This window comes from Mirounga leonina, unplaced genomic scaffold, assembly GCF_011800145.1.
Source record: "Mirounga leonina isolate KUSES-001 unplaced genomic scaffold, KU_Mleo_1.0 Mir_128, whole genome shotgun sequence".
Taxonomy (NCBI): domain Eukaryota; kingdom Metazoa; phylum Chordata; class Mammalia; order Carnivora; family Phocidae; genus Mirounga; species Mirounga leonina.
The window spans coordinates 1,837,528-1,859,192 of NW_023270320.1; the positions used below are offsets into that span (position 1 = coordinate 1,837,528).

Sequence of the window (21,665 nt, forward strand, 5' to 3'; positions counted from 1 at the left end):
AAGGCAGGGCACTGCCTTCCTTTTCATAGATGAAATCCATATGTTACACGTCAAAGTTTGGTCTGAAGCCATGCACAAATAAGTGACTAAACAGGTATTGGACTCTTAGTAAACTCCTTAGTATGGGTTCAAATAGATGTGAAGGTTATTATGAAGAGGGGAAGCAGGAGAGAAACTGGAATCCTTGGGGGAAGTCTCAAAACACACTGGACTAGCATCACTTAGGTGATTCTAAGAGGTCTAGAAAGATTACGTATCAAGATTTCATGAATCCTAATTCTACACCTCTAAATCAAATGTCCAATATGGTGGCATGATTCTTAGAAAACATTTCAGCTGCAGTCACCAAGTTAAAAAGCTAATGAGTTGGGACTTTGCTATGCCACCATTTACCAGACTAGAAACATATTTTTCGCCAATTACAGATTTGGTGTGGGGCTACAGCAATGTCATTTTTTTGAAAGGATTTAATTTTCTCTGCATGTATTCTGCTTCACGTGTCGCTTTTCTAGTTACAGTTTTACTGTAATATTTGGAATTCCTTCTAAGATTTTCCCAGTAGAGATGTATTGTACCAACTTCTGTAACATACAAAAACACTATATAATAATGTGAAGTCTTATTAAACTGAAAAGGGAACATGTGGACATCTCAGAATTTTAGGCCTGCTTATTATGTCATCTTTACTGATCATTGATAATAAATGTGAAAGGGATCTGAGAAAGTATTTAAAGCAAGTAGAATCGATCAGTGTTTTAAGCATAGTAATGCTTCTATGATTCAGTTAGATAGTATAAATCAAAGGAACAATTTGGATTTTTGTAAACTGCAATATGTAACTTTCACAAAAACAGATGGTCCAACCCCAGGAGCAGAAGATAACTTTGGGCAGCTCTTGTGGGGAACAAGATGGTGGAAACAATTATTCTCACTGTCCACTAGAATAGTGGTTTCAGCTTACAATTCTCAGCATTTGAGAGCAACAAGGGACGAAAGGACTTTTTCAGTCCCTGTGGCTGTGCGGATACAAACTTCAAAGGGCTGTTTCAGTGGACTGGTGGTTTGGTCCAAACTTTGTGACTTAGGTTGTCAAGCAGTTATTCTTTTGAATAAAAACAACATATCTAAAATTAAAAATTTGTTATATTCCTGTTTAATATTCTTTGCTTTAAAATTCAGAACTCCTGGGCGCCTGGGTGGCTCAGTTGGTTAAGCAACTGCCTTCAGCTCAGGTCATGATCCTGGAGTCCCGGGATCGAGTCCCACATCGGGCTCCCTGCTCAGCAGGGGGTCTGCTTCTCCCTCTGACCCTCTTCCCGCTCGTACTCTGTCTCTCATTCTCTCTCTCTCAAATAAATAAAATCTTTAAAAAATAAAATAAAATTCAGAACTCCTGAAATAGTGTTCAGTATAATTGTTGCGATAATTTTCTTTTTCACTAATGGACATTCAGGGTCTCATCACATTTCTAATTAATTATGCTTAGATTTTTTTTAACTGAAAAAGTAGAAATGTTTTTGTTTTTGAGGAAAATTATTTAATCTGGGCAATCTATTCTGGTAATAAATGTGGAACTGAAATTAGAATTTAAGCTTGTACCCTGATTCCCCACCCCTATTTCTTTTGAATATATATTTGATAACTGAAATGTTACCCTTTTTTCTAACTTATTTTTTAAAAATTTTAATTCCAGTATAATCAATATACAGTGTTACATTATTTCAGGTATACAATATAGCGATTCAACAATTCTATACATTATTCAGTGCTCATCATGATAGGTGTGCTCTTCATCCTTTTCACATATTTCACCCATCCCCCTACCCATCTCCTCACCCATCACCAGTTCTATTTAAGAGTCTGATTTTTTCTCTCTTTTTTTTCTCCGTTTATTTTGTTTCTTAAATTCCATACATGAATGAAATCATATGGCATTTTTCTTTCTCTCTTAATTTCACTTAATGTTATACCTTCTGGATCTATCCATGTTTTTGCAAATGGCAAGATTTCATTCTTTATGGCTGAGTAATATTCCATTATACATATACACCACATATATACACATCTTCTTTATCCATTCATCTATCAATGGACACTTGCATTGCTTCCATATCTTAGCTATTATAAAGCTGCAGTAAACATAGGGGTGCCTGTATCTTTTCGAATTAGTATTTTCATTTCCTTTGGGTAAATACCCAGTAGTGGAATTACTGGGTCATATGGTAATTCTGTTCTTAATTTTTTGAGGAAACTCCATACTGTGGCTGCACCAGTTTGCATTTCCACCAGCAGTGCAAGAGGGTTCGTTTTTCTCTACCTCCTCACCAACACTTGTTTCTTGGGCTTTTGATTTTAGCCATTCTGACAGGTGTGAGGTGGTAATATCTCATTGTAGTTTTGATGTGCATTTTCCTGATGATGAGTGATTTTGAGCATCTTTTGGCCATCTGGATGTCTTCTGTGGATAAACGCCTGTTCATGTCTTCTGCCCATTTTGTAATTGGATTATTTGCTTTTTTGGTGTTGAGTTATAGAAGTTCTCTATATATCTTTGATACTCCTTATTGGATATGTCATTTGCAAATATCTTCTCCTATTCAGTAGGTTATCTTTTTGTTTTGTTGTTTCCTTTGCTGTGTAGAAGCTTTTTATTTTGATGCAGTCCCAATAGTTTTTTTCTTTTTTTCTTTTATTTCCCTTGCCCTAGGAGACCTATTTAGACAAATGTTGCTATAGCTGCTGTCAGAGAGATTATCGCCTGCCTACTCTCTCCAAGGATTTTTATGGTTTTAGTTTCATGTTTAGGTCTTTAATCATTTTTAATTTGTTTTTGTGTATGGTGACAGAAAGTAGTCTAGTTTCATTTGTTTGCACATAGCTGTCTAGTTTTCCCAACACTGTTTGTTGAACAGACTTTTTCCCATTGCATATTCTTGCCTCCTTTGTTGAAGATTAATTGACCATATAATTGTGGGTTTATTTCTTGGCTCTCTATTCCATTGATCTGTGTGTCTATTTTTATGCTAGTTATCATACTGTTTGATTACTATAGCTTTGTAATATAACTTGAAGTCTGGGATTGTGATACCTCCAGTTTTGTTTTTCGAGATTGCTTTGGCTATTCAGGGTCTTGTGTGGTTCCATCCAAATTTTAAGATTATTTGTTCTAGTTCTGCACAAAATGCTGTTGGTATTTTCATAGGGATTGCATTGAATCTGTAGATTGCTTTGGGCAGTATAGACATTTTAACAGTATTTGCTCTTCTAATGCATGAGCATGGAATGTCTTTCCATTTGTGTTGTCTTCAGTTTGTTTCATCAGTGTTTTATAGTTTTCAAAGTACAGGTTTTTCACCTCCTTGGTTAAATTTATTCCTAGGCATTTCATTCTTTGATGCAATTATAAATGGATTTGTTTTCTTAATTTCTCTTTCTGCTACTTCATTGTTAGTGCATAGAAATGCTATGGATTTCTGTATGTTGATTTTGTATCCTACAACCTTATTGAATTCATTTATCAGTTGTAGTATTTTGGTGGAGTCTTTTAAGTTTTCTACATGTAATACTATGTCATCTGCAAAGAGTGGAAGTTTTACTTTTTCCTTACTGATCTGGATGCCTTTTATTTTTTTCTGGTCTGATTGCTGTGGATAGGACTTCCAGTACTATGTTGAATAAAAATGAGAGTGGACATCCTTGTCTTGTTCCAGACTGTAGGGGGAAAGCTCTCAGCTTTTCAGCATTGAGTATGATGTTAGCTATGGGTTTTTCATATATGGCCTTTATTATGTTGAGATGTGTTCCCTCAAGCCTACTTTGTTGAGGGTTTTTATCATGAATGGATGTTGTACTTTGTCAAATGCTTTTTCTGCATCTATTGAAATGATCATATGGTTTTTATCCTCTCTTGTGATGTTGAAATGTTCTTTTCTGAATCTGTGCCCTTATATTTGCACCAACACCTTCCCTCACTGCTCTTTGAAACACTAAATGTACTAATGTACTCCAGGCTCTTTTTTCCTAAACAGCAACACATAAACCTGGGAATGGGTTAGATAGAAGAGGAAAGGGCACTCAAGTTTTTATCGCCCTAAGACTTGAGTTTCCCAGGACCAGGCCAGTGGGCTGTAAGAGCTGTTGACAGAAGGTGATACTATTATAGAAATAAAGACAAACACTGAGCTTTTGTTACTCTCTCAGAACCAGACCATCTTCATGGCATCAGTATTTGTTTTAAGCATTGATATACTGCCTACCAGCAAATTTGAGGTGTTATCAGTCACTGTCCTCTTCATCCATATGCATCCTCTGATTTGTTCCATGTCCCAGAAGGGAGCACAAGAGGAGTAAACACCCAGCTGGAAACCCTGAACATGTCTGGACACTGTCCTTATTCTCTCTTTCAGACTAGTGGTATTTAGCTGTAGGCCTTTTGAGGAGAATATAACATGTGACATAGGAGAGGGCTAAAGGCTAATGATGTTTTAAACTGGCATCTAACAGTTTGGATTTTGTTTAAAAACAAATTCTTGAGAAAGTATTTAAAAATACCTGTCCTTCATGGGGCACCTGGGTGGCTCAATCAATTAAGTGACTGACTCTTGGTTTCGGCTCAGGTCGTGATCTCAGGGTCGTGAGACTGAGCCCCATTGTCAGGCTCTGTGCTGGGTGAGGAGCCTGCTTAAGATTCTTTCTCTAAGATTCTCTGCTCTTTCTCTAAAGTAATAAAGTAAATAAATCTTTAAAAAAAAAACCCAAGAAAATAAGACCTGACATTCAGATTAAAACACTAATCCTTCTAATCAGTCTTAGAGAAAACCTTTAATTTATATCTACATGAAAATTAATCTTTGTTTCACTAATCCTAGAATATTAGAACTGGAAGGGACCTTAGGAAACCAATGAAAGCTATAGATAGCTCCCCAGAAAAATACATATATACACATGTATGTATAATTTTCTTTCATTTTCAGAGGATTCAAAGACCTGGCCATTCATGGATTCCAAATTAAGAAGTCTCCATTTAGTCCCATAGCTTTACTCTACAGATAAGGATAATGAGGGCCAGAGAGAATGAATGCTAGGGTATTTTTAATAAAAGCTGTTTATAGAAAAAAGGAAGCATAGTTGGATAGAAATTAAAATCTGAACTATTAGATATTTGTGAGTTTAAAACATCGTTAGTCCTTAGCCCTCTCCTACATCAAAACAAGTGGCTTGTTTTTTTCCAGTTTATCCAACAAGAAGACAAAGTTTACCCTTCTTGACCAATTATAACAAAACCTATCCTTTTAATGTCAACGGTTACATTTTCTTTTTTCCTTAAAAACTGTATTAATCTATTTCCTTAAAAAGTCTATTAGTAAGTGAATTAGCTCTTGGCCTCTTAAGACTTTGAAAAACATCAGACTTCCAACCAGCCTTCCTCAGTTTACCCCTATTTATTCTCATTCCCTTAAATGGTCAAATAAAGCTAAGGCATATATTCATTTTTGACATTTTATGTAAGGGACCAAATGAAGAGATCAAATGAGTATATAAACATCTCTCCCATTCTCTAAAAGAAAGGAAATTTTGCATATTTTGTGTAGCCCTTGTTTGCTTTATAAACTTTTATTAAAGTAGAATAAACACCAGGGATTAAAAATTTTTTTTTAATTTAAATTCAGTTTAATTAACATATAGTATATTATTAGTTTCTGATATAGATTTTAGTGATTCATCAGTTGCATATAACACCCAATGCTCATTACATCAAGTGCTCTCTCTCCTTAATGCCCATCACCCAATTACCCCATCCCTCCACCCACCTCCCCTCCAGCAACCCTCAGTTTACACCAGATTTTCTAAATCATCAGGGTCAGATGATGAATTATCATAAAGCAAACACAGTATCACCTCCATCAAAAGACATATTACCATCATCCCATAAGCCCCCTTTCATTGCCTCTCTGCCCCAAAATAATTTCTTCTGACTTTTACCTTTTTTACTCTTTAAAAAAATAGGATAATATATTTGCTTTTGTGTGACTTCTTCAATATTATGTAGGAACCATCCATATTGTTGTGGGTCATAGCTTCCTTACTTTGATTGCTGTATAGTATTCCTTTGTATGACTATACCACAATTTATTCATTCAACTATTAATGGACATTTGGATTGTTAAAAAGGCAGACTATCATCTTTGAAAGTAAATGTTTCTGGCAGTCACCCCTTGACAAGTAGAGAATAGTTATTTGAGTCTTAGGAAATGTTGAGAAGAAATGGGCAAAGGAGAGAAGACAAACAGACAATGCATGTAAATTAGTTTAGAGAAAGTAGAAATTATTTTTCTGTTAAGTAAAGAAATTAATTTGTAGATCACACAGTAAAAATTTGGGTGTTTTAGAAAGAAAAATTCAACATTCAGTTCAATTAATATTTTTTAAATTATAGGCAATTTACTTCATCAATAAATTTTCCATTTTGAAGTAAGGAAACAGGATTATTTTCAATAAATAATAAAAATGTAGATTTCACTTCCAAGTTATGGATAGCTGGAAGAAAGGAAACAGAAGAAAAGGGGAGTGAAGAAGAGAACTTCACTGAGGGAAATCCAACCAAATAATGAAATTGACTAGTTTCACTCTAAATGGATTAAAAGTGATCACAAACCTCAAAAGGGTGCTCTGCACTGGCTGGTGATCCTTGCATGCTTCTTTAGTAGCTTGCATTACCAACCTCTGCGAACTTTTACACATTCCTTCTCTTCTGACATTCCCCAGTCCTATACTCCCAGAGCTGATGACCCCACTTCATAAATTGCTCCCACCCTCCAAGTCCTCTATTTGGTGGGGGGTATACTTCTTTTTTAAAGGCCATCTCTATCTCAGTAAAAGGTACCACTATCCCTCCATCTAAATGCTGAAACCAGAAATTCAAGTACAAGTCAACCTTAATACCTTGATTCCTCTCTCTTCCTCATTCTCATATCCATCCATCAGCACCAAGCCTTGACATTTCTACCTCCAGCATATTCTCAAATCCTGGTCATTCCATCTCCACTGCCACTACCTTAGTCTAAGTTACCAACCTGTGTTACTTGCCTGCAATGGCCTCTTAATTGGTCTGCTACTCCCGTGCACTGTTGCCCCTCTGATAAACTCGTCACCTAATAGCCAGAATGACATTTTAAAAATGTCATGTCTCTCCACTGCCTATAAAGGTTCACTGGCTTCCTGCTGCACTTAAAGTCACCTTCTTCAACCTCACTTCATGCCCTTCCCCTGGCTCCCTGGGTCTACACCCCAGCCTCCATTCAGTTCCCAGATAATACTAAACTCACTACTGCCACAGGGCCTTAGTACACACTCCCTGTATGGAGAATGCTCTTCCCAGCCTCCCCATTCTCATTCTTTACATTACTAGATTTTTTCCCATTCTTTGGTTCTCAGCAAAATGTTCCCTTCTCAGATGACCTAACCACTCTAGCTAAAGTAAGTTAGCCCTCCTCTAACCTCATTCACCCTTACATTCTAATGTATTCAGGCATCTCAGCACAATGTTATTTTATTCACACTTTTTTAAATTCACATTTAATTCACATATTTTATTGTCTGTCTTCCCCTGTTGATCTTTTTTTTTTTAAAGATTTTATTTATGTGACCGACACAGCAAGAGAGGGAACACAAGCAGGGGGAGTGGGAGAGGGAGAAGCAGGCTTCCCGCAGAGCAAGGAGCCTGATGTGGGGCTCGATCCGAGGACCCTGGGACCATGACCTGAGCCGAAGGCAGACACTTAACGACTGAGCCACCCAGACGCCCCAGGGACTGTTAATCTTGTTCACAAAGAGCAAGACCTAGCATAATGCCTGCCATTTGCTCAATAAAGGTTAATAAAGAAATGGAAGGGGGAAAAGGGAGAGAAGACAAGATCACTCCTTACTCCTTACCACCCAGGTGTAAGCCACCATCTCTCATCTACATTGCCACACAAGCCTGCCTACCAGTCAGTCTCCCTGCCTCTAAGTTCCCCCTGCTATCTATATTCAACACAGCAGAGTGATTGTTTTAAAAGATTGGATCACCACTCTGCTTAAAACATGTTCACCATCTGAGTACAAGTCAAAGTCCTTACACTAGCTTCCAAGTCCCTACATGGGGCCTCATCCTGTTTCCTCTAACTTTATATTTGCCCCATGTGCCCCACTCTGCTCCAGCCACACTGGCCCCTTTACTGTTCTTTGTACAGGCTGGGGATACTGAGCTTCAGGAGTTTTGCCTTAGCCATTCCCTCTGCCTGCAAGGCTCTTCCCCCAGATATCCTCCTGGCTAACTCTTGCCCATTCCAAATCTTAGCTCAATAGTCACTTCCTCTATTAGGCTTATCCTAACCATTGTATTTAACAAACTATAGAAATGATCCCTGAAAGTATTTAAAATTGCAACCCCCACCGCCACATTGCTCCTTTCACCTTTTAACATGTCATATGGTCATTATGCTCTGTCTCCCTCCTCCAACCTCCACTAGAATGTTAGCTTCATGACGGCAGAAGTCTTTGTCTTATTCACTTATGTATCTCAAGCCCCTAGAACCTAGCAAATGTTTAGTAAATATTTGCTGAATCAACTGATGAGTAAAGAATTTCAGTGAACGCTTAGTTAAAATATACTTTTTAGTTCACAAGCACTTATCACATTCTGATCCTTATTGCACAGCAAACCACGGAGGAAATTACTGCCTGTCTATCCCTGGAAATGCTAATAAGTTTATTATTAGCATTTTAGTATTTATTTATTTTAGTATTTGGTAAAGGGATATGGCTCTGAAATTATTTTAGGCACAAGGTTTCTGGGCCCAGTTGATTTAACATTTTCTAGATACTTAATTTATGCCAGACACTGCAAGCTGCTGGGGTTACAAGGCTAAATAAGACAAAGTCCTCCTCCTCAACAGGATCTTAGTTCATGAAGTGGGACAAGGACATAGACATTACAGTATGGTTCATAATCCTATAGAGAGGTTAAGTACAAGTTTCACTGGAACAAGAGAGGTGCCTAAGTTGGAGAGCTTGTTAGAAACATAACATTGAGACCACATCTTGAAGGTGGACAGGTCAGAGAAAGGCATTTCAGCCTAAGGGAAAACAGCCTATTTCCGGAAGCCAGGAGAATGCCTGCCCTGTGTAAAATATGCTAGGAAAGAGTTAAGTTAAAGTGGAGATGATGGTGAAAAGGTAGAGGTAGCTGGTCCTCAAGGGCTTTATGACTCACCAGAAGAAGTCTGGATTTTATCCAGTAGAGGAGGTAGCTTCTGAAGGATGTGAACAAGTGTATGACAATTACTTAATGTGGAGGAAAGATTGGAGAGGCAAAACTAGAGACGGACAGTCAGGGGTTGTTGCATGGGTCTGAGGGCCTGATCAAGAACAATGAAAAGAGAGATGGAGAGGGGTGGATTTAATAAGTATTTATTTATTCTATAAAATTATCCTGGCCATCAATCGGATGTAGAGGGTGAGAAAGAAAACTAAGGTTTCCGGTTTAAGCAACTGAATAGATAATTCACAGATGATAATCCGAAGGCAGAAAAATTTACATAAGAAATAGAAGATTTAGGAAATCATAGCATTTTATTGAATTCAAGCAGCAGGGTGTTTAGAGTCAGAGGAGGGCAGAGGATGGAACCCTGGGGAAACATCAGGACTTAGGGGGGCGGGGGGGGGGAGTGGGGCAGAAAAGGTATAATAGAGCCATGGAGTTTGTCAACAGCCTGCTATCCAGATTTCCAGGCTCTCATCTACATAGAGGGGAGGTGCACGCAACAAGAGGCAAACGGTGGGAAAATAGCTGCAGCAGTTCATGATTTCCAACAGCACCTGCAGAACACTACAGCAATGGAAGCCCTTCAGAAGTGAGCGTGTATGTCTTTCATTGCTAAAATTCTGGTGCCTGAGCTCTCACGGAGCCTTGTGATACCTGCAGCAACAGGTAATGGGATGAAAACTGGCGATGTGGGAAAGGGATACACAAAGTTTCACAAAAATCATATACCATCCGTGGCTGCGCTAAAAGAAATGGGAAGAATTACCCAACGACCTCAGCTCTACACCTGTCCTCTTTTGGGCCACCATACCCAAAGACCGCGCCGTTCTCCACCCTAAACCGTCCCAGATAAATTAACACAAGGAAATCACACAGGTTGTGGAGTCTGACCCTGCACTCAGGCTCGGGTCCCCTCCCCTTGCCTCTCCTAGCAAACACTTCCTTTCTCCTTTCCGGAAGCTCGAGGCCCCACCCACTTCCGCAACGCCGAGCCTTAGCCAATGGTCTGCTTCCCAAGGAACGTTACCTCTGACCTCAGGGCTAATCAGAGACAGTGAGACAAACTCCTCGCGAGAGGTGAGGTTGAAGCTGCCTCCGCCATCTTGGAGATGGGAGACGGGCGATGGCTGTGGTCCTTCTGCTAATGCAAACAACAAAACGGGCGCAATAGCCAACCCGAGTGAGCTTATCATCACTGTAACTGTTGACCAAAGCTACAGAAGAAGCGAGGGTGTCAAAGCCCAGCGCGGCGACATTGATAGCAGCTTCTCCTGCCTGCGGGAGCGGCAGAAGTGAAGTGACTGAAGACCGGAAGGATGGTGCAGTCCTGTTCCGCCTACGGCTGCAAGAACCGGTATGATAAGGATAAGCCCGTTTCTTTCCACAAGTAAGTACCTTGCGCGTCTCGCGGGGCTGGCCCCAGCTCGGGCTGGGGGCGCGCGGCCGGTTAGGCTCGGGGGCGGAGCCAGGCGCGTGTCCGCGCGCTACCTAATGAGAGGGGCGGGGCAGGGGCGGGGCAGGGGCGGGGCACGACCGGGCCCTGCTCGCCGTCTCTCCGGCCGCGAGCGGTGGGCGTACCCGCCCAGGGTTGGAGCTCACGTTCCACCGCCCAGGGCTGTGCGTCCTCGGCGCGCGTCGCCGCGGTGACCGTTTCTCGCGCTTGAGGGTCGGAACCCGTGCGGGAGGTTCGCCGCCGCCTCGGGTTGGCGTGTTCGCGACCCAGGAGCGATGTCCAACTACCCCGCGCGGGTCGTGAGGTCCTCAAACCCGAGAGGCATCTGGATCTCGCCCCTGGGGTAATAGAGAAGCTAGGTGGTAATAACACCTTAGAAGTAAATTTGAAGTAGAGACAAAGAAAGACCTTTCAAATGACGAAGCCACTCTTTTTCATCCTTGCTGTGGATGGGAGGCCAGCATCACAGTAATTAAAGATTGAGTTTTGGCCAGGATTTCAGGGAGGATGTTTTTACCCAGTTTCTAGGAACTAACCTTTGAGGAACTCCCCAAGTTTTAGAGAAAGCTTGTGGTACTGCCAAGATGAATACTTAATATTTTAAGCGCACAGTAACGATAACGTGGGCAATAATAACACCGGCCATAATCAAGTGTCATAATAGAAGTCAGTATGAGCTATTACGGGCGCCTAGAGGAAGCGCTTTGAAAAGAACTCGCCCCACAACTTTCAGGACTGTTTTATCCAGAAAGTGCTGCAGTTAGAGTAGTCCTGGAGGGAAAAATGTTCTCTTGAAAATGGGAAAAGAAAACTGCAAAATGGAAACGACTTAATGATAATCGGATGTCTGCAAAATGTGACACGATGGCATTTTCATTCAGCCAAATAAAGTATTTACAAATTTTATTACTTTTACATTAACTTGTTTTGCAAGAATTCCCGACAATAAGTAGACGATAGCTAAGAGATTAGATCCGTGGTAAATTATAGGAATTATTCATAGGTAAATAATTACAAAAGCAAAAATTAAATACTCCTTCAATTTTTTTTGGTGCTGTCGTTTGTGTTTAACAGGGGATGTAGATGCATTTTATGTTTGATATGAGAGGGACCCAAAAGAAATGAGTGCCTTACAACATAGATCTTGAGTGTTGATTGATGTACCACCAGCACCACCCCTACCCTCCACCTGGAGGAGGAGAGAGAACACTTAACACTTCCAGGATCTACTTCAGTATATCCTGATATTACTTCTTCATTTATTGGAATTTCTGAAAGTTGGTGAATTGACTTCCAGTTCTTTGAAAGTGTAGGAATAGATTAGAAGATGGTAACACGGTTACATACAGTCAGCTCCCCACAACCCCATTTCTAATGATACCTCAGAAAGAATCTAAAAATGTGGAAAATCTTTCATTGGTACTGGAAACTAAGGGTGGCATTCACACATCAGAAATAGTTTCTGCTGGCTGTGAAACGACTGAATCAAAGGAAGAGCTGATCTGCCTCTCATTCTTACCTATAAAGAACATTTTTGGGGGACTAGATGGGAAATAACTTGACAGAACTCCATAAACAGCCTGAGCATTGTAGTGCTTGAGACAGGAGTGCAAGGTGCTGAATTTTGTATTTCTGGAAGCCATTTCCAGCAGGGATCTTCTAGGGGTACTTTTACCAGTTTCTACATGGTGGCCCTGTAGCAGCAGCTATTCTGGGCAGAGAAAAGAACTGTCCCAAAGATTGGTTAGTTCTTCATGATAGCAGAGTCAGGCTGTAGCATGCCTTACATGGGAGAGAAACTGTAACATAGAGTTGAAACATCCTTTGGCTTCTTTCCAGTCTCCCCAGTTCACTAAATACTTGACCTGGAAGAGTAAAATCACAATAAATTTAAACTCTTCCCAAGCCCCCTTATCTGGGCCTGATGGACATATTCCAGTTGATTTCGAGGTAAATGAAGATAAATATTACTGCATATGTCCCTTGACTTCCCACCTCCCATCATATCCTCTTCTCACTGCATGCATCTGTCTGCATGGCTGACTTTTAATATGTATATTTTTACATTTTGTAAATTTTTAATCAGCCTGTCTTGTTTAAATTGTATATATCATTGTATCTGACATTCTTATAACTACTCTGTGATAAAAAGATTCCTATAACAAATACTGCTTTTTATTTTTTTTAATTTTTATTTAAATTCTAATTAACATACAGTACAATATTGGTTTCAGGAGTAAAATTCAGCGATTCATCCCTTACATACAACACCCCCAAATACTGCTTTTAAAAAAAACCAAAAATTCCATGCTGAGAGGGCTGACTTACATCACACACTAGTGGGTGGTCGCTTTATTTATAAAGGATCTTTAAAGCAATTACATTTTTAACTAAGGTGAATAAAGGCACAACTAAAACTCAAAAAAAAAAAGATAGCAGAGCTAGTGTTTTAATCAAATGTCCCTTAGCTTGTTCACATCAATATAAGATAGTTCTTTCCTAATCAGGAAAGTCTGGATGTGCTTTTTTTTTTTCCTTTTAAAAGAAGGTCAGAGAACTGAATTATCTCTTCTTCTTAGGTTTCCTCTTACTCGACCCAGTCTTTGCAAAAAATGGGAGGCAGCTGTCCGTAGGAAAAACTTTAAGCCCACGAAGTACAGCAGTATCTGTTCGGAACACTTTACTCCTGACTGCTTTAAGAGGGAGTGTAACAACAAGTTGCTGAAAGAGAATGCTGTACCCACGATATTTCTCTGTACTGAGCCACATGACAAGGTAACGTGTGTTTTAAAATACTGGGCTTTCTATTTATAAAATTAATGTTTTTATTGTGGAAAATTCAGAGTAATGTTAAGAAAATAAATGTTACAGGACGCCTGGGTGGCTCAGTCGTTAAGCGTCTGCCTTTGGCTCAGGTCATAATCCCAGGGTCCTGGGATCAAGCCCCGAATTGGGCTCCCTGCTCAGCGGGAAGCCTACTTATCCCCCTCCCGCTCTCCTGCTTGTGTTCCCTTGTGTTCCCTCTTTCGCTGTGTCTCTCTGTCAAATAAATAAATAAAATCTTTCTAAAAAAAAAAAAAAGAAAAAGAAATGTTGCCTGGAAGCCATCACTTGTAGATAACCACTGTGATATACTTTTTTTAAAAAAAAGATTTTATTTATTTATTTGACAGAGAGAGAAGGACAGCGAGAGAGGGAACACAAGCAGGGGGAGTGGGAGAGGGAGAAGCAGGCTTCCTGCGGAGCAGGGAGCCCGATGTGGGGCTCCATCCCAGGACCCTGGGACCATGACCTGAGCTGAAGGCAGACGCTTAACTGAGCCACCCAGGTGCCCCAACAATGATATACTTTTTAAAAATACAAAGTGCAGTTTATTAAAGTTAAACATCTTCACACTAAGAAAGGCAATCTAGCTTTGTGACTTACTTTAGTCACTCTGTACCCCTACACGTATGTTGATAAGTTTTGGGTTTTCTTTATCAGGGACCATTCAGTTTCAAAGTATTTACCCCTCAGTTTTAAGTGGTTAGTATTTAATTAAATCTTATCAGTCATTCTCTCTCTTGCATCCCATTTCTACTTTAGGTGGAAAAGTATAATTAAAACTTAAATTGTTTTCTCATTTTAGAATGGTCCTATTTCAAGGATTCACCAAAAAAGTCTAGTGTTCTTTCTTTTTAATCAAAGTGTAGCTGATACATGATGATGTTACATTAGTTTCAGGTGTACAACATACTAATTAGACAAATCTACACATTATGCTGTGCTCACCACAACTGTAGCTACCATCTCTCACCATATAAGGCTGTTAGAACACCACTGACCATATTCCCTATGCTGTACCTTTCATCCCTGTGTCTTGTTCATTCCATAACTGGAAGCCTGTACCTCTCTCTGCCCATTTTTTCCATCCTCCTGTCCTCTCCCCTCAGGCAGCCATCACTTTGTTCTTTATATTTATGGGTCTTTTTCTGCTTTTTTGTTTGCTTTTTTTTTTTTCAGTTGTTTTGTTTTTTAGATTTCACATATAAGTGGAATCACATGGTATTTGTCTTTCTCTGACTTTTTTCACTTAGCATGATACCCTCTAGGTCCATGCATGTTGTCGCAAAATGGCAAAATCTCATTCTTTTTTATAGCTGAGTAATATTCTATTGTGTATGTATGTATGTACATATATATGTATAGATATATAGGTATACCCTCCACACACACACACGCACAAACACACACACACACACACAGAACATCTCTATCCATTCATCTATTAATGGACACTTGGGTCGCTTTCATATCTGGGCTATTGTAAATAATGCTGCAGTAAATATAGGGGTGCATATATCTTTTTGAATTAGTGTTTTCATTTTCTTTGGGTAAATACCCAGTAGTGGAATTACTGGATCATATGGTAATTCTGTTTTTAAGTTTTTGAGAAACCTCCATACTGGTTTCCACAGTCACTGCACCAATTTGCATTCTTACCAACAGTGCATGAGGGTTCTCTTTTCTCTATATCCTTGTCAACACTTGTTATTTCTTGTCTTTTTGATACTAATCACTCTGACAGTTATAAGGTGATAACTCATTGTGGTTTTGATTTTCATTTCCCTGATGATTAGTGATGTTGAGCATCTTTTCATGTGTTTGTTGGCCTTGTGTATGTCTTTGGAAAAATGTCTGTTCATGTCCTCTGCCCATTTTTTAACGGATTATTTCTTTGATGTAGTGTTGAATAAGTTCTGTATATATTTTGGTTATTAACTCCTTATCAGATATATTTTTTGCAGATATCTTTTTGCATTCACTAGGTTGTCTGTGTTTTTTTATTATTATTATTATTTATTTGTTAGAATGAGAGAGAAAGAGAGAAAGCACAGCAGGGGGAGTGGCAGGCTGAGGGAGAAGCAGTCTCCCTACTGAGCAAGGAGCCCAATTTGGAACTTGATCCCAGGACTCTGGGATCGTGACCTGAGCCGAAGGCAGACACTTAACTGACTGAGCCACCCAGGCATCTCACATGTTTTTTTTTTTATTTTTATTTTGTTTTATTTTTTTAAAGATTTATTTATTTTAGAGAGAGTGCATGGGGTAAGGGCAGAGGGAGAGAGTATCTCAAGTAGACTCCCTGCTGAACACAGAGCCCACACTGGACTTAATCTCACAACCCTGAGATCATGACCTGAGCTGAAATCAAGTGGGGCGCTTATCTGACTGAGCCACCCAGGCACCCCACACTAGATTTCATTTTAGTTTTGTTGATGGTTTCCTGCCCTGTGAAAAAGCTTATTATTTTGGTGTAGTCACAATTGTTTATTTTGCTTTTGTTTTCCTTACCTGAGGAGACAGGTCTAGAAAAATGTTGCTAAGGCTGATGTCAAAGAAATTACTGCCTATGTTTTGTTCTAGGATTTTTATGGTTTCAGGTTTCACATTTAAGTCTTTAATCCGTTTTGAATTTAGTTTTGTGTATGGTGTATAAAAGTGGTCCAGTTTCATTCTTTTTCATGTAACTGTAGTTTCTCTAGCACCATTTATTGAAGAGTCTGTTTTTTCCCTATTATATATTCTTACCTCCTTTGTTGTAGATTAATTAACCTTATAAGCATGGGTTTATTTTTGAGCTCTCCGTTCTATTCCATTGATCTATATTTCTGTTTTTGTGCCAGTTTTGATTCTGCAGCTTTGTAGTATATCTTGAAAACTGTGATTGTGGTATCTCCAGCTTTGTTCTTCTTTCTCAAGTATGCTTTGGCTATTTGGGGTCTCTTGTGGTTCCATACAGATTTTAAGATTACTTTTTCTAGTTCTTTGAAAAATGCTGTTGGTATTTTCATAGGGATTGCATTGAGTCTGTAGATTGCTTTGGGTAGTATGGACATTTTAACAACGTTAATTCTTTCAATCCATGTGAATGGTATATATCTTTTCATTTATTTGTGTCATCTTCAATTTGTTTCATCAGTGTTCTATAGTTTTCAGAGTATAGGTCTTTCACCTTGGTTAAATTTATTCCTAGGTGTTTCATTCTTTTTGGCACAATTATAAATGGAATTGTTTTCTTAATTTCTCTTTCTGCTACTTCATTTTTAGTGTATAGAAACACAACTGATTTCTGTATATTAATTTTGTATCCTACAACTTCACTGGATTCACTTATTACCTCTGTTAATTTTTTGTTGCAGTTTTTAGGGTTGTCTATATCATGTCATCTGCAAATAGTGACAGTTTTACTTCTTCCTTACCAATTTGGATGCCTTTTATTTATTTCTCTTGTCTGATTGCTATGGCTAGGACTTCCCAAGTACTATGTTGAATGAAAGTGGTGAGAGTGGACATCCTTGTCTTGTACCTGACCTTAGGGGAAAAGCTCTCAGTTTTTCACCACTCAGTGTGATGTTAGCTGTGGATTTTTCATATATGGCCTTTCTTATTATGAGGTATGTTCCCTCTAGGCCAACTTTGTTGAGACTTTTTATCATGAATGGATGTTGAATTTTGTCAGATGCTTTTTCTACATTTACTGAGATGATCATATGATTTTATCCTTTGTTTTGTTAATGTAGTGCTTCACATTGATTTACAAATATTGAACCATCCTTGCATACCTGGAATAAATCCCACTTGATTGTGGTAAATGATCCTTTTAATGTATTGTTGAATATGCTCATATTTATTTTTGCATCTATGTTCAACAGGGATATTGGCCTGTAGTTTTTGTTGTTGTTGTTGTAGTGTCTTTGTTTTTGATATCAGGGTAATGCTGGCCTCAGAGAATATATCTGGAAGTCCTTTCTCTTCTATTTTTTGGAATATTTTGAGGAGAATAGGTATTAACTGTTTAAATATTTGGTAGCATTTACCATCTGGTCCTGGACTCTTGTCTTTTGGGAGATTTTTGATTGCCTTTTCAATTTCATCACTAGCAATTGGTCTATTCATATTTTCTATTCCTTCCTGATTCATTCTTGGATGATTCTGTGTTTCTGGAAATTTAACCATTTCTTCTAGGTTGTCCAATTTGTAAAAATGTCATTCTTAAATTCCATAGGTGGATTCTTTTGAACTGTTATTTGTAGTTACTAAACTTGAACATACTCTGCATTATTGTTGTAGAAGGAAGATCTTCTGGAGCCACAAGAACAGCTTCCCCCGCCTCCTTTAACACCTCCCATTTCCCAGGTTGATGCTGCTATTGGATTACTAATGCCTCCTCTTCAGACCCCTGATAATCTCTCTGTTTTCTGTGACCACAACTATACTGTGGAGGATACAATGCACCAGAGAAAAAGGATTCATCAGCTAGAACAACAAGTTGAAAAACTCCGAAAGAAGCTCAAGACTGCACAGCAGCGATGCAGAAGACAAGAACGACAGCTTGAAAAATTAAAGGAGGTTGTTCACTTCCAGAAAGAGAAGGACGACATATCAGAGAGAGGTTACGTGATTTTGCCGAATGACTACTTTGAAATAGTTGAAGTGCCAGCATAAAAAAATGATGTTTGTATTGGTTTTTAATGGGGCAACACCACACACCCTCTTCTAGCCTATAAAGGAGTTTCATTTGAAAAAATAACAATTGATTACTTGTATAAAAACAATTCAGAATATTTTTTTAAAAAAATAAATTAGATATATACTATAAAATTGTAAATTTTTTGTTTGTAATTTCAGGGTTTTTACATTTTAACAAAATATCTTAAAAGTTATAAACTAACCTCAGAACTCCAATATAAGTTGGTTTCAAATTGAAGAGTTTTGTTTTTTGGGTATTTATAGAAATGTAAAAATGAAAAGTAAAGTGAATGTGAACAGTATAGCAAGGACAATTTAAGTTTAAAATGTAAAATTAATGCAGGTTATTAAAAGAATTTAGTTACATTGTAAGTCAGATCACGAGATGTAACTTCTCAGAATATATATATTCTTATTCACATATTCTTATTTGTAAAGTCAGAAGATTTGTTTATCTTTCTTAAGTACTTGTCAAAGATAAATTGACAAGTCAATACTTAAAAAAATAAATTGGTTGTCTTCAGAGCAGAAAATGAAGAGTCATTCTATATCTAGTCAATATGAGTAAATAAGTATGAGTTTTTAAAAGTGGGTCTGTCTTTTTTTCCCCACTGTCTAGCATTATTAAATTAGAAGCATATCTCCAGTGGAAGAGACATTCTTCAATAAAGTAGGCGTTGTTATTAATAAAGTAATAAAAATGGGGGGCCTGATCCATAGTATGCCTTTTCTTTCATTATCCCCAACCTTAAGGAGCATCTAGTTCTCAACTGTATCCAAATATCTAACAAATGTGTTTTGTCAGTAGAGTTTAATTCGTACAATAATATGACCAATTGATTTTGGTCACATCTTCACATAAAAAAGGATTTCTTCACTTTTAACACAAGTTTGAAATTATATCCCATTTACTTGAGTGATTTGTATTCCAGAGCAACCTAATATGTAGTGTTTATGTTACTGAATGTTGAAATTTAAACACTGAAGTTTCTATTCAAACTATGAGATGTATTCTGACTTTGTGAGAACTTTTAGTTACATATTTGAAATGAAAATATGTTCTGAGTAAACAAATACTGCCTTAGGAATTACCTACTTAGATTTAGACTAATTGTTCCAATTACGATTATTTTATATTTCAAAGTACACTGAGATAGTTGAAGAGTAACAGGCCTTTTAAGGCAGTATTAAAAATATGAAACAGTGACATTCAAAAGTATCTTTTGTAGAGTGGTTTTCAATGTAATTTACTGCTGTGCTACCAGTGGATAATACCTTGATTTTTTATGAACCAGTATTTTAAAAATAGAAAATTATAATCAGAAGATTATTCAAAGTTATATGGTCTGATAACATATAGAACTAACGCTAATGAATCAGAAGATGTTTTCTAGTTATTCATGGATGTCATCACTGTTTTGGAAACCCACAAAATAGGTTGGTTTTATATTTCATCTGTCTAGCAATTCCTGGAGGATATATGAGTAAACATCTTGCAAAGCATATATCTTATTGTTATCTACATAAAAGGAAACGTGTGTGTGTTTGTGTGTATGTGTCCCCCAAACCAAGAATCCAAAATTGAATTGTAAAAGTGGCAATCCTAATTACTTAGCATCTTAACATTATGATTTAACCTGAAGTTTCTTTTCCTAACAAACAAATCTCTATTTGGAGAGAACTGAGCAAGCAGCATGTATACCAGCTGTTTGCATTTAAATAAATATCATAGTTTAACATAGGGAGTTTGAGGTACAGGTGGTTATTTCTGAATATAAGATGTAATATTTGGTAAATGTTTTAAAAATTCATTTTGGCTACTGTATTGTTTCTTACATTGCCAGGTAAAGGAAATAGGTCCTATTCAAACATGATGAAACTCATTCTGAAACAAATGGACACAGTCTCAATCTGGAACAAATTGGGGGAAGACTCATGTGAACTGCAGCATATTCTGAAAGATGACATTTATTTTAAGTACATACAGTAACGTACTAAAATTTCCATTTATGTGTGATGATGTAATCTGGCAATAATGGTGAGAAGAAATAACTTCCTTAATAAAACTGTTAGGAAAACTATGAAATCATAGAATTTTAGAATCAGAAGGGACTTACAAATGACTGAACACTAGTCTAACCTCCAAACCCTGCAGAAATCTGTTTGTAAAATATCTGTGACAAGTGGTCATCTGTTCTCTGATTACTGTTTACATTTAAGCAGTTATTCTCAGATTCTTTAAAATGGGTTTCTGGATTAGGATAGAATTAATTGCCATTCTTTTTATACTTGGTTGTAGTGGAAATATAAACTTCACTTTGAACTGCTGCATAGTTTGAACCATCAAATTCTGAGTTAAAGAAGTTTTAAAATTTTGTAAAATAATTTAAATGTTTAGTAACTGTATATCTGTTATGTGAACTAAAAATAATTGTCATTGCAGTAAAGAAACAGTGGTGTTTTAAAATTATTGGCAAAACTTTTTACTTGGAAGTCCAAGTACATGAGATCTTTTTTTTCTCTTAATTATAATTTGTGTAATTCCTATCTTAGAAGTGTGACAGAAATGGTGAAAGCAAATGAAAGTTTCCCTTGATATGGATTTTTTTTGGTTCAATTAATATTCTCTGATCATCTCTAGCTCTTAAAAATAATTATACACACATACTCAACACCTATGGCTTTTATAAAGTCAGTATTAAGCAGCATAAGACAATATACTTAAAAGTCCGTGTGATCTGTAAAAAGAAAACTCCCATTTATGTTCCAGAATTCTTAAAAGACAGCCATCCATGAATAGCATTTAAATGAAAAAGAGAGCAGATTTACAAATCTGCTTGATTATTACTCTTCCTAATAATTGGCAACCATGTGAATTGGATAACCAATAAATGAAGAGCATTGCTCTTGTGATGGTAACTGGTGTTTCTGGGCATTATGATTTTATATATTGTGTATTAAAATACAATCCTCAACGTGAAAGAAAAATATCAAAAAGCAAACAGTGATTTACAAACAAGCAAAAAAGCAGTTATAATTCTTGTACTTAAAATAATGAAAAAGTTTGCTCTTAAAATTCCATGTCTTGATATCTTTTTTACCTTGGATGTTATTTTATTCTATTGAGATTTTTTTCTGAATGATAAATATTTTTTAAACGCAAAAAAATCTATTGAGAATTTTTATTCTTTTCTAAATTCATAGTATTTGGGGTTTTGAGATTATCAAAATTTCATTTTTAAAATCTAAAGTATATGAATAAACGTCCTTTGTTTTAAACTGTTTTTGGTGAGACAAACTGTACAATATTAGCAACAAATAGACAAATAACTTCTGGAATGGCTACATGTTCACCCTAACTACCATGATTGGTTAAAAAAATTTTTTTTAAACAAC

At 37.4% G+C, this 21,665-nt stretch overlaps 1 protein-coding gene and 1 long non-coding RNA gene across 2 annotated transcripts; one reads left to right on the top strand and one right to left on the bottom strand.

The window, feature by feature from the left end:
• Nucleotides 1-6,543: 6,543 nt before the first annotated feature.
• LOC118009913 lies at nt 6,544-10,766 on the bottom strand. Its single transcript, XR_004679056.1, has 3 exons — nt 10,700-10,766; nt 10,332-10,445; nt 6,544-9,958 (listed from the first exon to the last, which is right to left on the bottom strand). It is a non-coding gene; the product is annotated as an uncharacterized LOC118009913 (long non-coding RNA).
• Nucleotides 10,348-21,241, top strand: THAP1 (THAP domain containing 1). The gene is made up of 3 exons (XM_035003930.1): nt 10,348-10,691; nt 13,337-13,532; nt 17,871-21,241. The coding sequence occupies exons 1-3, from the start codon at nt 10,621-10,623 to the stop codon at nt 18,243-18,245; spliced, it is 642 nt and encodes a 213-aa protein (XP_034859821.1). The 5' UTR covers nt 10,348-10,620; the 3' UTR covers nt 18,246-21,241.
• Nucleotides 21,242-21,665: the final 424 nt, after the last annotated feature.

Bases quoted from the DNA above. Each gene is read 5' to 3' on its own strand.
- THAP1 (XM_035003930.1), top strand. From the start codon at position 10,621: ATGGTGCAGTCCTGTTCCGCCTACGGCTGCAAGAACCGGTATGATAAG. The intron at 10,692-13,336 runs GTAAGTACCTTG...TCTTCTTCTTAG, and splicing joins AAGCCCGTTTCTTTCCACAA to GTTTCCTCTTACTCGACCCA. The intron at 13,533-17,870 runs GTAACGTGTGTT...TTATTGTTGTAG, and splicing joins GTACTGAGCCACATGACAAG to AAGGAAGATCTTCTGGAGCC.